This window comes from Lampetra fluviatilis, chromosome 1 (assembly GCF_964198595.1).
Source record: "Lampetra fluviatilis chromosome 1, kcLamFluv1.1, whole genome shotgun sequence".
Lineage (NCBI taxonomy): Eukaryota > Metazoa > Chordata > Hyperoartia > Petromyzontiformes > Petromyzontidae > Lampetra > Lampetra fluviatilis.
The window spans coordinates 20,610,743-20,624,608 of NC_136275.1; the positions used below are offsets into that span (position 1 = coordinate 20,610,743).

The following is a 13,866-nucleotide window of genomic DNA, read 5'->3' on the forward strand; positions in this document are numbered from 1 at the left end:
CACATCCCCTTCCCCCTCACCCCCCTCGTAGCTTTGAGCAGTTCTGCATCAACTACTGCAACGAGAAGCTGCAGCAGCTGTTCATCGAGCTGGTGCTGAAGCAGGAGCAGGAGGAGTACCGCAACGAGGGCATCACCTGGCACGACGTGAGTCCGCACACACGTGTGCGCACACAAAGACAAGGATCCCCCGAATAGCCTTAACAGACTGTTGGGGCAAGTGCTGTTAGTGAGCACCTTTGAAAGCCAGCACGGCTCACGAGGGGGTGGGTGTCTCCCCAGTGTCGATGTTTACACATCACACCAGGTACTTAGTCGACCTACGGGAGGCCCAGGACTGATTCAGATAATCGTCACTGGTGTTGGCCGTGAGCAGGAATTTTTTTCGGGTAACCAGGATGGAAGCACAGCGTGCTAACCATTGCACTACCGCTCCCCACAGAGTCACATGATGCACTGCGGTGGTGAGATGTTAACTATCTCGCCTGGTATACAGGAGGGTGTGGGTTGTGGGTTCGATGCTTGTATATTTGGAGTCTACATGTTATCCCCTGCCCTGTGGTTGCGTGTATTTTTCTCCGGGTCCTCCGATTTTCCCCTCCACATTTAGAGACATGCGTTTAGAGTATTTGGCTGCAATACATTTTACATGATAAGCCACTGTGTTGAGCTATCATTTGTGGCCAGGTCGTTTTTGAAAAAAAAATATAGCTGCTGGTAAAATGTAAATAGTTTAAATTAATTTAATACACATAAAAACACATACTCACACAGTCACACACCCACATCATGAGCACTCCCCCACACACACACGTGCACAAAATGCACGCTCCCACTCACGTACCCACTAAAGCAAAACTAATTGGTTCTCCACCTACGTTTTTTTGTGAGATGTGAATGACAAATCCTCCAATATATTGGGTTCTAAGTATTCCTTCACCTTACTTGCAAGTGACATTACTTGCAAAGAGTCAATCAAGCTTTGTAGAAATACCACTTACATCAGCTACACCGTCGGCCACAGACGTCAAATACACCTGAAGCTTGCATTGTTAAGGACTTGAGGGATTTTCAAGAGTGTAAAAAAACCCCGCTGTAAATCTCAACAAGCGAGGCATTGAGTGTGATGTGTGGCAAAGGGAGCCGAGAGAAAGCCAAATTGGTCCCACTGAAGATTTTTTCGGAAACTTTTATTGTCGATGAGCACATTTCTTGTGTTTTTTTTTCTACCTGCCACTTGTATTTTCACGGAAGGCCCGATCATTTATCTACGTTGCCCTGGTGTTTGCAAGTGCACGTCATCCTCAATCAGGATTTTCGAATTAAACTCAGCTTAATGAATCAAAATACAACATTAAAATGAAACTTGTGGGCTCAGGGTGCTGACCCTCGACCTATGCGTTTGGTTTTCTTGGCGTCAAAAAAAAAAAAAATCTTCATCGTCGGTCATGGTCAATCCACTGCTGGATGAAGGTCACTCCATACTCTCCGCCGCCGCGTCGCAAGATGACGCGGTGCAATAACAATGATCCGCTCAGTACCAGCACACAAACCAATGTCACTGCTCAATCGCCTCGGTGGACTTCCTCCCCGGACGGGTTCCATTCCCTTGGCTGCCACTCCCTTATTACTCTTGACCATCAGATGGAGCCAGCGCATCGTGTTGCCATCGCCGCCGCCGCTACCGTTGCGTAACAAAACTGCAGCGCCCTCTGACCTTTCGCTCCCTGGGGGGTGGGCTGGGGGGGCCCCCGTGGGTCGCCGTCTCGCCGAGCAGATCGACTACTTTAACAACAAGGTGATCTGTGACCTGGTGGAGCAGCAGCACAAGGGCATCATCTCCATCCTGGACGAGGCCTGCATGAACGTGGGACGCGTCACAGACACCATGTTCCTGGACACCATGGACACCAAGCTGGGCCGCCACGACCACTACACTAGTCGCAAGGTGGGGCTCTCGCCCCTCCCCCCCACCCACTTCCCCCCACCCACTTACCCCCACCCACGTGCACTCCTTTCCATTCCCATTGGGAGAGGACAGAACAGAGTAATGATAATTGTAATTTTGCACTTTCCTCGCCCGGGAAGATCTCACCGAGTCTCAGCAGGGCTGTTTTTTTATATTCAGGTCGCCCTATACGGGGGGGGGGGGGGCGGGGGGGGGGGGATGATTGGCCAATTGACGATTGCTAAAGAGATCCGGAGACTGCCCGAGCCTCCTTGAGATGTCTTCATACGACTGGCTGCCTTCCGCTGTCAAATACAGAAAGGGATGCGCACGTCAAAATGTGTATGTATTGCACGCATGCACGTTGAACATCTGTCGCACCGTACGTAGCGAACCGTGCTAATCGGAGGTGCGGGTGAAGGAAAACAAACTAGACACAAAAAGCAGTTCTAAAGAAATGAGTTTTCAGTTTTGATATAAAAATGTACAACTCCAGCGGCTTACCAATATCGGAAGGAAAGAGCCTTCCAGACCGCCACAGGAGCGCATCTGAGAGCGCGCGATGCGGTGACCGTCTTTGTTCAATGGCTAGCCAAAATCCGCTGCGAGGATGACCGGAGTTCGCTTGATGGTTTATGCTCCTTGACATTGACTAAAGCGTCACCACGAAGTGTATAACCCTGAGTACTTTGATCAGGGATTTGCCAGGTGTAGAAGCCACGTGGCCGCTGCACGGTGGCTCGGAGATGGCAGCACGGCATTTGAGCCCGTCGGCAAATACGATCAGCTCGGTTGGCTACGTACGTCATGAAAGAATTTCAACGTACATACATACAAACACTACATGAATTGCTTGGGTCTGTCTTGATTGAATCTGGACCGAGTTTGAGGGTTATCTTCTGTAAGTCTTCTCCGGGTACTCTGGTTTCCTCCTACATGGAAAACGCTTATTAACGGGATTTGTTGCACATCCCACTGTAGGACCTTCCTGAATAATAGTATTGAGAGAGACTCAGTGTGGCTTGCTGGGTATTAAATGGCATTATTATTATTCGTCGTATTATTTCGACCCTATATACCCTTACTTGACTCGCGATGACATTGGCAGTAAATACTCTCCTATTTCCGTGACCCACGTCTCCCTTGAGGAGGAGGCTTCTTCGTCTCGGTGAGTTCTCACGTGGTTTAAGCTAAGCAACTCACATTCGCTCTGCCTTATGTCCCCTTTGTGTTTCTACTGATCTTGTTAATAGTACAATCTCCCCCCAGCAATGGCCGGCCGATGTAAAAAAAATGTGCCTATTAAGTTCGGCACATTCGCCGGCTTAACGTCAAAATCGATTCTCGCGCCGCACACGACGGCTGCAACAGTAAACCAAGTCGGCGAGAGATTCGCGAGATCGTAAAAGTTGATCCAAGGCCAGGACTCCCACTGCAAAATGACGCTCAGCTTTGGCACTCACCTTCACGCACGCTAGAGGTTGGTCGGTACTCATCAATCATTGTCCAAAATTATTTGATGCATTCCAAATTACCCCCAACCTGCACATGGCCCGTGAAGAGTAATGCCACCTTTGCGGTTTGTGAAACAGGGACAATGTCATGGGGCAGTGGTGGCTTTGCACGCCTGTAAAATCCAGCACTGGTGGGGTGCGAGGGTTGGTGGTTCACACAAATAGTTATGAAACTTATTTATTAATTTTAATTTTTTACCTACGTGACTTTACCAGAAAAACCTAAGAATATGAATCCTTGCAGTCACGAAAGCTTCAAATCTAGAAGTTATGAAACTCCCTTTCTCCGTGGACGTCGAGGTGCCATAACTCTGGCTCACCTGGAAAACGCGGTCCAGCAAGTGTGGACCCCACCCATTATAAATCTATGGGATAGAGTGTTGCCCCCTCGCACGTGCTTGGGTTTTTTCTGGGTGCTCCAGTGGGTAGATAAGACCTTGATATATAGAGGACTTCAGAGCTTGGGGGGGGGGAATTTGGTGCCGGTTCACTGCGTAGCAACCTTTCCCACTTGACTGTGGTTCCTTGCGCCTCAAAGTTGTTCTCTCTCTTACTGTGCGCGTTACACGTTGAAATTATTATCATTATTATTATTAATATCTCACAATATTACAAGAGGGGAGAACTATGTGAACGTGTGTTGCCTTGAGTCGTGCGTTATCACGCAACTGACAAAAACTGGGACTTTTAGCATCCCGGCAAGACTCGGGTAGATTTTCTAGGACAGCAGCTACTTCGGCAAGAGGGACAATGTATGTTGGTATGTTGAACTTCTTTCGCACCGGACGTAGCCAACCGTGCTAATCGGAGGTGCGGGAAAAGCAGGACAGCTGGTTAACTCTGTGCTCGTGACTGGAGTTGTGTGTTGTTTTTTTTTAGCAGAGCCAGCTATGCTTTGGAAGGCCGCTGGGGGTTTTGCCGACTGCGTATTCCGCAGGCGATCCACGAGCTCCAATTAGCACCCAAAGATGCTGCCGCAGCTGCCCCCTCCTTTTCTTAAAATGTCTAAAATTGGCACAGTTCCGACCGCATTGTTTTGTCCCACCCCCCCCCCCCCCAAATAAATAGCAGCACAGTCACTCATCCACCAAGCAGACGTGGTAATTGTCTAATTGTGCCCCTTCGAAGGAAATTTATGTCCTGGCGTCGAAGTTGTGGCGTCTAAGTGGTCGCGATTATAATTCATTGTGCAGTGATGCGCGGCATTGCTTGTGGACACGTTGGTGCCCTCAAGGGTGGCGATGGCAATGTTCACGCATTTCTGGGAGAAAACGATCAAATCGTGCGAGCTGCAGAATAACAATAAAACACGTCGTGCTGGGGAAGTTACGAGTTGGAATTGGTGCTTTAATTGATGACAGGCTCAGTAACCGTTTGTGGACACTTGGACAATTTACAAACGCTGTTAGGCATGGTAATTTCGGCACCGGCCATTACCGTCATGCAGTTGACCGAACTGGTCATTGCTTTGGCTATAGCAACTTTGCTCATGACCAATCCACCTGGAATATGCCTGACCTCATCAGACCTCTGAATATAAGCAGGGTTGAGCCCGGCTCATATTTGGATGGGTGTCCACCATGCACAAACAGGTTGTAACAGGCAATTGGTCACCCCCATTGTTGTACTGTGGTCTACGCTCCCACGTTTAATCTCTGCTAGTCGTCACCACCCTACACTGACCAGAGTGGTGAAGCGTGGTCACATAACCTCCTCCCGCACGATGTAGGGAGGCCCTCATCCAGCAGTGGTTTGACAAAATGGGTCGTGCGTATGCATGTGTTTGTGTGCGCGCACGGCTTCAAGTGAGAAAAGTAGGTCGTCTATGAGCAACGGTGCAGTAATCCAGGGTGCTCATCAGTTCCCGGAGGGAAAGAGATTGTCCGTGGAAGTGAATCACCGAGTGATGAATCAGTGTCAACTACCAAAGAGGCTGCTGCAGAAATCGAAATTTTTTGTATTTTCCCACCACGTGATCGTTAACGCACAAAGGGCACGCGAAAAGGGGGGGGGGGGGGTGCTGCTTTTGTTGCCCGTCACTCGAGAAGCCCTCTCTGTCCAGGGATGCATTTTACTGGTCGCTGGCAGGCTGGAATAGGTGGCACGTGACGAGTAGCCGCAGCCATAGCAAGAGGTATGGAAGATGTGGTATGCTGGATGAGGATACATTTTCTGGAGGATGTTTTTTTTATTTACCAGGTAAGCACCACTGAGCTTTCTAGCTCTTTTTCAGAAGCTGCCTGGCCACAAATGAAAGTGCAACGAAGTGGCTTATCACAGCCAAATACTCCAAACGCATTTGTTTCTAAATGTGGAGGGAAAATCGGAGGACAAAAATCCACAAGGCCCCAGGGATAATGTGCAAACTCCAAATATACTGCAGGCGGCAGTGTCGGGATCGAACCCACGACCTCCTGTACACCAGTCGAGGTTGTTGACATCTCGTCACCAGGGCGCCTCCTTTTAATCCCTGCCTCTGCCCATGTTCCACAGTTCGCAGCGAAGGACAAGACAATGGACTTTGGCCGCCATTTCCGCATCCGCCACTACGCGGGTGACGTCACGTGAGTCTCCCCATTGGCTCCTTCCAAGGCCCTTTCTGTCGACCTGAACATTCTCCACTCAATTCCGCTGTCATAATCTCGACTCTTAACAAACTGCACTTTGTGCCGCGACGGTCCTGTTGTGCTTTATTTAAGACTTCAGCATTGTCTCAGAGTACAGTTTGTTCTCGTATAACACGTGCGGTTTTCATAATGCAAATTGGATATAACGCAATCAGTGTATTAGTGAACGCATATTTTTACAACGCAGATGCGAATTGGCAATAACGCGATTGAGGTGAGCGGAACTACGTCGCGCGAGTCGGGAATAAGCGGCCGTGCGGCTGCCTCGGTGTAGCATCACACAAGGCGGGATGCTGCTGGATGCTGCTGGATGCTTCTGCGCTTTACCCTATATTAAATATTATTTATTATAACGCGATCTTTCCGTACCACGGTGTTCTTCAGCAACGCACCTACTACCGTAGCATTATAGGAGAGAACAACAGACTGTTTTCATTTCCCTGCTGGACATTCCTAAAGGGGCTACTATTTCTTCTTACCTCTCTGGGGATCACTTTATTTTCTCAGAATATCCTTCTCTTTCCTGAAGGCCTACCCCCACCGCACCACCTAAAAACTCCACACATACCTCCCTTCCACCAGGCCCTGTCATGCAGTGGCAATGAAAAGATGATTGACCCCGGATTATTGGGGTGGGGGTCACAGTTCTTCGTAAGGTGACGACGGAGCATCTCCCCGGGCTTGATTTCGAGGGATGGTTGCGACATTCTTGAAGAGGCGAGAGCAGTCGATCACATACATTTTTTATCGACGATAAATTTTTGCTGATTCAACCGTGAATCCACGAATCTTCCGCGCGGGAAGCGGCAGCCATATTCCTGAACCCAGTGTGGTCAAAATGTTTTAACGCCTCTCATTGCCGCAGTGGCATACGAATCGCAGCACGGTCGATTCTTACGCGTGCAAGCGTGTGCGAAGATTACCAGCGGAAGAATCTATTTCAACGAATGAATCGGTGGTGTAAATTATTAATAATAATTAATCTCATTGTGGAGATTTTAAATGGCAAAATAGATCAGCAGACTCTGCTGACGAGACACCGTATGAAATGGTGCGCTCCCAGAAGGCCACTGGGCTGATGGGATATTATAAGAAATGAATCAGCGCATCGTTACACTCCTGCCGCGCTTAACTTGGTAAATCCAAAGACGCATTCGTGCTCACGTTATCTCCTCCACCCCCACCCCCACTGTTATTAAAGCACTATGCAGCTCCACGCTCAAGGATTTCCACGTGTCAGGGACGCTATCTCTCGCGGAGTGGCGTGTGCTTTCCAAATCTCTCTCTCCGTCCGCCTGGCTGCACTCACCAACGCCACCCTTGCGAAGTCTCCAACGCGCTCATAAAATGTCAATTTTTACGCCTGCCACCGCCGGTTTACGCAGTTCTGCAACGAGGAGGGTTGTCGCTAGGTCAGCGACGGAAGGGAAAACGACCAAATACATGCTGCGTCGTGCCGTAGAAACGATTCTGCGTACTATAGAGCGCCGTATGTATCCAACTCGCTGGGGTTATTGAGGCACAGGCGGATATTGTGAATGTGGGATTTTGTGAACACCACTAGAAAGTGACGGAAACACCGCGCTCAAGCACTCGCAGCGGGCGCGCGCGGTTCATCGGCTCAGGGCGGATATGTGACGGTCACACTTATCCTCGCACTTCTCTGTGACAGGTATTCCGTGGATGGGTTCATCGACAAAAACAAAGACACGCTCTTCCAGGACTTCAAGCGCCTCATGTACAACAGGTAACGGCGCGCGCATGGTGGGGGAGTCGCGGCGCTTTCCGTCGACCGTCTCCGTGCTCCCGGGGAAGGGCTCCCACAGACGGCGGCCGGGCATCCACTCTGTCATCGAGACGAGGCCGCTTTCGTTTTACCGCGGAAACCGAGATGCGGCTTTTTCAACATCGGATATACGTGACGCGGCCGAGCAGCTCAGCCCGCAAGGGGGGGGGGGGGGGGAGGGTACGGCTCGCGGTCCTCTCGTGTAATCACCACGGTGGCCTTCGTGTGCCGTACGTGTGAGTGTTTGTGTATGTTGAACTTCTTAAGCACCGTACGTAGCCAAGCGTGCTAATAGGAGGTACGGGCGTAAGGACGACAAACTGAAGACAAAAACCAGTTGTATAAAGAAATGAGTTTTCAGTCCAGATGATTTAAAAGTGCATCTCCCCAAGTGGCTTCCTCATATTGGAAGGAAGAGCGTTCCAGGTGGCCACAGAAGCGCATCTGCGAGCACGCGATGCGGCGATCGTCTTTGTCCGATGGTTAGCTAGAAGCCGCTGTGATGATGACCGGAGTTCCCTTCCCGTGGTGATTCATGCTCCTTGACGAGATCGGCAAGGTATTGTGTGGTTCATTCATGGCGAGTACTGGTATGCCCGTGTCATTTATGGGGATTGTTTAACCATATTTTACCACGGCGGTCAGTGCGGATTGGTTATATGGAGGAGGGGCTGGGAGCCCCGGAGCTACTGAAGTTAGCCGTGACAATGAACCGAACCCAGATGGCCGGGTTAAGAGCGTTGTTCATGAATCGGGTGTCGTCGTGTTAATGCATGGCCGTGCATTACTGTGACGCTCGGGGGCACTGGTGTGCCCTCGTACCAACAGACTTAGCTACTGCACTGTAGAGCTCCACTGCAAGTTGTTTTTGGTCTCTCCACTAAAATGCATACACGCACAGACTCATATATATTAAACTAGCATTACTACCCAGCTTCGCCCGAGACTTGGATTATTGTCTTGGATTAGTACACGAGGGTGGGGGGGGGGGATGCGTGACGTCAGCAGGCACACTGCGTGACGTCAGCAGGCACACTGCGTGACGCTGCCGCATGCGGGTGACATCACAGATGTTCTGCAGTTCTCGTTCCTGAAGAAGCTCCCAGCGCACGATGTCCGAAACGTCGGACATCGTGCGGGAGAGTCGAGCAGCATGACGCAAGAACACGTCGGGGAGCTGTGCCGCTCAACCGCGAAAAAAAACCCACGCGGTGGTAGGAAGCTCAGCGTTGTTTTGGGGAAAAAAACAAGAGCACCAGCTACGTAATGATCGAGTTAAAGATTGAAAGGAGAAGGAGAGAAAGAGTTTGTGGGGAATGGCGAAGTGTGGGAGCGAGGGAAGGGAGGCGAGCCCTGCGTGCATTGTGAGAGACGGGGGCTGGTGTTTGCATATTTTATAGGGCGAGCATTGGCAGGGCTCGTAATCGGGTAAAGCAATGGTTAAACATGAACGCAAATTTCCTCCTGCCATGGATTGTGGTGGCGCTATAAATATAGCCATGATTATGATTTGCTCACATTGTTTTAATTGAGTTGCTCCATGTTTTTCTCGATAATGCGGAGAAGCTTAAAGGGGGTTTTGTTCCCCATCTCATGATACGCATTGATGTTTCACTTCCAAACTGCTTGCACACATGGCACTGCGCATTTGTGTAATCTTAAAAAAATGCCCTGGATTTAACCAGGAAAGCCTCAGGTAGCCTAAAGACAAATTTTCTGCAGCCTCCTGCATTGGGCAGTTTAAAACATCCCATTAACGAGTGTTTGGCACATTTGAGAAACCCGGAGTACCCATAGTTTACCCCCCCCCCCCCCCACATACGAAGAGGAGTAACCCTCAAAACTCCGCACAGATGGATTCAAGAAACCATTGATCTCCTGGCCACCTTGCAGCGCAGTGGGTTTAGAAGTTTCAGATATGCATGCGTCATTCACCAACCCTCCTGAATCTACCAACTCAGATACGATTTGATGACCGGTTGTCCGTATCATGGGTTGAGCGGTGGCTGCGGTGGTTTGCGTACGGCGTTGTGAACCCGGCGACCCGAGGCCATGGCTAACATCCCTGCACTGCTCTTAGGGCCCCCTCCTCCGAAAACCCGAATTGACGTTCCCAGTAATACACGGACAAGTGCCATGATTCAGCGGAGTGCGGGGAGGCATTTAGCCAGTAATCTGACAGCGCTCTGTGTAATTTAATGATTTGCGTCATTGGAGAACATAAGTAACAAAATGTCCATTTTATGAATCTGTCTCTCCACGTGAAAATATAAGTGTTATTCCACACAACCCATCGGCCCTTCTCGGAGTACGTAATTCCAGCAGTAATTGGTTCAATCCAAGTAAATCAATCAGCAATGCTGAAATGATGCACTCCCAGAAGGCCGTGGGGCTTATGTGTTACGTTAAAAATTCCTCTTATTATTTGACACATTTATGGAGCCGTCCTGTCTGCTTATCTACACTACACGTAATGTGTACGGGACCATGTGGCGTGTTTGGTGTTCGTGTGGGTGAGCGGCGTGGGTGAGCGGCGTGGGTGAGTGGCGTGGGTGAGCGGCATGGGTGAACTGCTGTGTCGCTGCAGCACCAACCACGTGCTGAAGGAGATGTGGCCCGAGGGGAAGCTCAGCATCACGGAGGTGACCAAACGCCCGCTGACCGCCGCCACTCTCTTCAAGAACTCCATGATCGCCCTGGTGGAGAAGCTCGCCAGCAAGGTGGGCACTGCGTGGCTGACAAACGTCATCCGGGCCCGGCTCGCCTCAGTGGCTCCTAGAGCAGCGAGGTCGGGGGTCGGCAACCTACGGCTCCGGAGTCGCATGCGGCTCACTAAGGACTGCTTCGTCGCGTTATTTATGAAGGACCACCACCGTCTCGTATTTACCACAGAGTTCATTGCGAATTCGAAAAAAATGGCTCTTCTTGTTATGTTTGTTGACGAGCCCAGAGCTAGGGGGTTTTGTTGCTGCTGTGTCGCCCTGCACAGTGGTCTTTCTCCTCGTTTTCGTACGGTGGGAAGTTGGTCCGACACGTTCGTATGTTCATGTCGAGTTTGGCGAGTTAGCCAGTGGACAGATGTTCAGGAGTAGCCTGGCGAACATCTGTATTGCTGCCAGTGAGTGATCGAAGCGGGCAGTGCCACTCTCTATAGTTTGAGATTGGCAACCACAGTCCAAGGCCATAATTATAATATATATTGGGGTGGGAGGACATCCCCCCCAATAATCAAATATGCTCAAAATGTCCCCCCCAATATATTGCTATAAAAATATTTAAAAAAATAATAATTGTGATGCTATGTTAATAAAACTAAAAATTTGCTAAACCTTGGCCACAAAATCTGGATTTGTCTTCATATAACAATGCATAGATTTCTGTTTATATGATTGTAGTTATAGTTGTACTTTATGAATCCCTAATCTCTGCCATTACATACAATGGAACAAGAAAAAGTAAAAAAAGAAAAAACAGCAATGTAATACAATACACTATTAGACATTATTGTAAAAAAAAGTCCATCCCATGTGGTAGTGAATGTTTTAATATTTTAGGCAGAAATTTTGGCAGGAAATGAGTTTCAAATTTATATTTTTTTCTGGGGGGGACCCCAGAACCCCTGGAAGATTTAGTCCCCACCAATGTTGATTCCATGGCTATGGCCTTGCCACAGTCACACTGTGGGCTTTTCTCTGAGCGCAGGAGATAGCCACAGCTGCCCTGTGATCTTCTGATGCAGGTCAATACCGATCATTGTTTGCGGAGAAAATTTAAAATGGCTGTTTCTTAAGTGCTATCGGCGATTATTGTGCTCGTTAGAGGTGTTGGAGAATTGCCCGAGGTTGCTCTCCACTGTGCCTCGGGACTTCTTCTGAGTCTCAGTCATTAACACTAAATGCCGAAGAATGCCAACAGTGCCTGAGCCTGGCCCTTTGAGCTTTGGGCACTGCTCTTGTTTGCTGTTGTAACTTTGCTGACCCCGTGCCCATACTGGGGCATCTGAAAAAGAGCTTCCATAGTTCATTGGATTCCTCCCAAAGTCTAACTAAATATTTGTATCATGTGACTAGAGGATGTCAATAAATATTCTGACTGAGCCTTAATGTGGCTCTCTGCACGTATGTCTGTGCGGTATATGTGTACAGCGAGTGCCCATTAGAGAATGGAGATTATCCAGCAACAAAACAAATGAAGTTTCATTATTGCTGCTATTATTATATCTGCTGCAAGCGAGCGGTGACGTCATCGCATCTCGCGTGCCGCTGACTTTTTGGCGACATACGCGGCTCATTATTTACCGTGACATTTACATTTTTCCGGGAAAGCCCTGACTCAGTCCCAAGACTCTTCATCAGCAGGGTCTTGCACTGGGACGGTCGGCCTGGTTCCGCTAACGAGCGTTTTGTTTGTGGGAGGAAACCCAGAGCGCCTTGGGGAAAATCCATAAACGTGAGGGGATAATGCTCAAAGGGTGTGACAGAAGGGCAGATGATGGGTTCGTGAATCCCGCTTAGAGTGGCCTCACAAGCCAATTTGCTGCACTGCCATATTCTAATCGGCATCCTTATTTATCCTGGAGACATCCGATGAGGTACGACGCTCTTTCTCACAGATGTCCACTAGGGACGGGTCAAAGAGTTACAATATTTAAAAAAACTATCAGACTGTAAAGTATGGGAAAGGAAGGCAAATCACTAAAAATAAAGACGTAAAAGAGATTAGGTATGGAAGTTCATATATTAACTTAATATTCTATCCACCTCAGGGTTCGCAAATCCGCATGATCCCCCAACCCTTGTCTGATAAGCTCTGGGTTGCTGCTGTGTGCGTTACCACTCCCGGGATGTATTAGCATTCATTGGAGATAACGCGGCGCGTAATAGCGGTGGACCAGGCGTGCATGTTGCACGGGAGGTTTCGCTCGTTGCAATGGACTGGTGACCATCGCGGTGATTACATCCGTTTGGTTTGCGTTGCCTGCAACTGCGTGAAAAGTAAAACGTTCAAAATCCGGTTGTAACTGGGTTTTGCAGCACCTGCGGAAAACGTCGAGAGGGCAATGGACATGGCGCGTTCAGATTTTTAACCTGAGAAACAAACGGAGCCGCCTCAGTGGTGGCGCAACGGGTCAGCAGCGCACTGGACGATCCAGAGGTCGTCCATCCAGTTCGATCCCCCCGGTGTGGTCCACCCAGCACTGTAACTGGATAGCTCACAGTTAGTATACCCCCATCGTTTCTTAAGATGTCTGGTGGGTGTGGAGGACAACTACTATTTACTCCTTTTTTATTTTTACCAGGTAAGGCTAACTGAGTTGTATAGCTCTTTTTTAGAAGCGACCTGGCTACCACAGATGATAGCCCAACGAAGTGGCTTATCACGTGGACATTCATAGCAGCCAAAAGCTCTAAACGCGTGTTGATTTTAAATGTGGAGGTTTCAAGTTTCAAGTTTCAAGTTCATTTGTTAGGTATAGCCCTGTGAGCCATTCGGCTCTTGAATCGGGTGCAACCGCAACAAACAGAAAACAAAAACATGAACAAAAAACATCTTAAAGTGAATATGTGACTAAGTGCAAACAGAAAATCCAAGAAAAGACAGCAAAATATTGCAGAAAAAAACACCGTACACCAACGCTGTGTGCAAAAATCCCATTGGGATGCAAGTCAAACAACAACCACAAGACAACTTAGATTAAGGCCATCAGTCTAACTCCGTACTACAACAAACAAACATGGCTAAACCAATACACTTTTCGAAATCACCAAAATAAAGCTATGAAAGCAATGAAAAAGCAATCATAGGAACTGTGACGGAATTTTCACAATAAATGGCATAAACAACATGTACTACCAAAACCCTGCAGCCATAGCTGGTAAAACCCGGTAGGACCTGTAGAAAAAATCCACGCAACCACGGGGAGAGAGACACGCAAACTCCAAATATACAGGCATCAGGGTCGGGATCGAACCCACGACCTCCTGCATACCAG

At 49.0% G+C, this 13,866-nt stretch overlaps 1 protein-coding gene across 1 annotated transcript in view; it reads left to right on the forward strand.

The window, feature by feature from the left end:
- MYO1D (myosin ID) overlaps window positions 1–13,866 on the forward strand; it is a 144,785-nt gene that overhangs the window by 63,907 nt on the left and 67,012 nt on the right. The window contains exons 10-14 of the mRNA XM_078859070.1: window positions 32–146; window positions 1,777–1,947; window positions 5,955–6,025; window positions 7,761–7,835; window positions 10,462–10,594. Of these exons, the coding sequence (XP_078715196.1) occupies window positions 32–146; window positions 1,777–1,947; window positions 5,955–6,025; window positions 7,761–7,835; window positions 10,462–10,594 (565 nt within the window). The remainder of the gene's footprint in view (window positions 1–31; window positions 147–1,776; window positions 1,948–5,954; window positions 6,026–7,760; window positions 7,836–10,461; window positions 10,595–13,866) is intronic.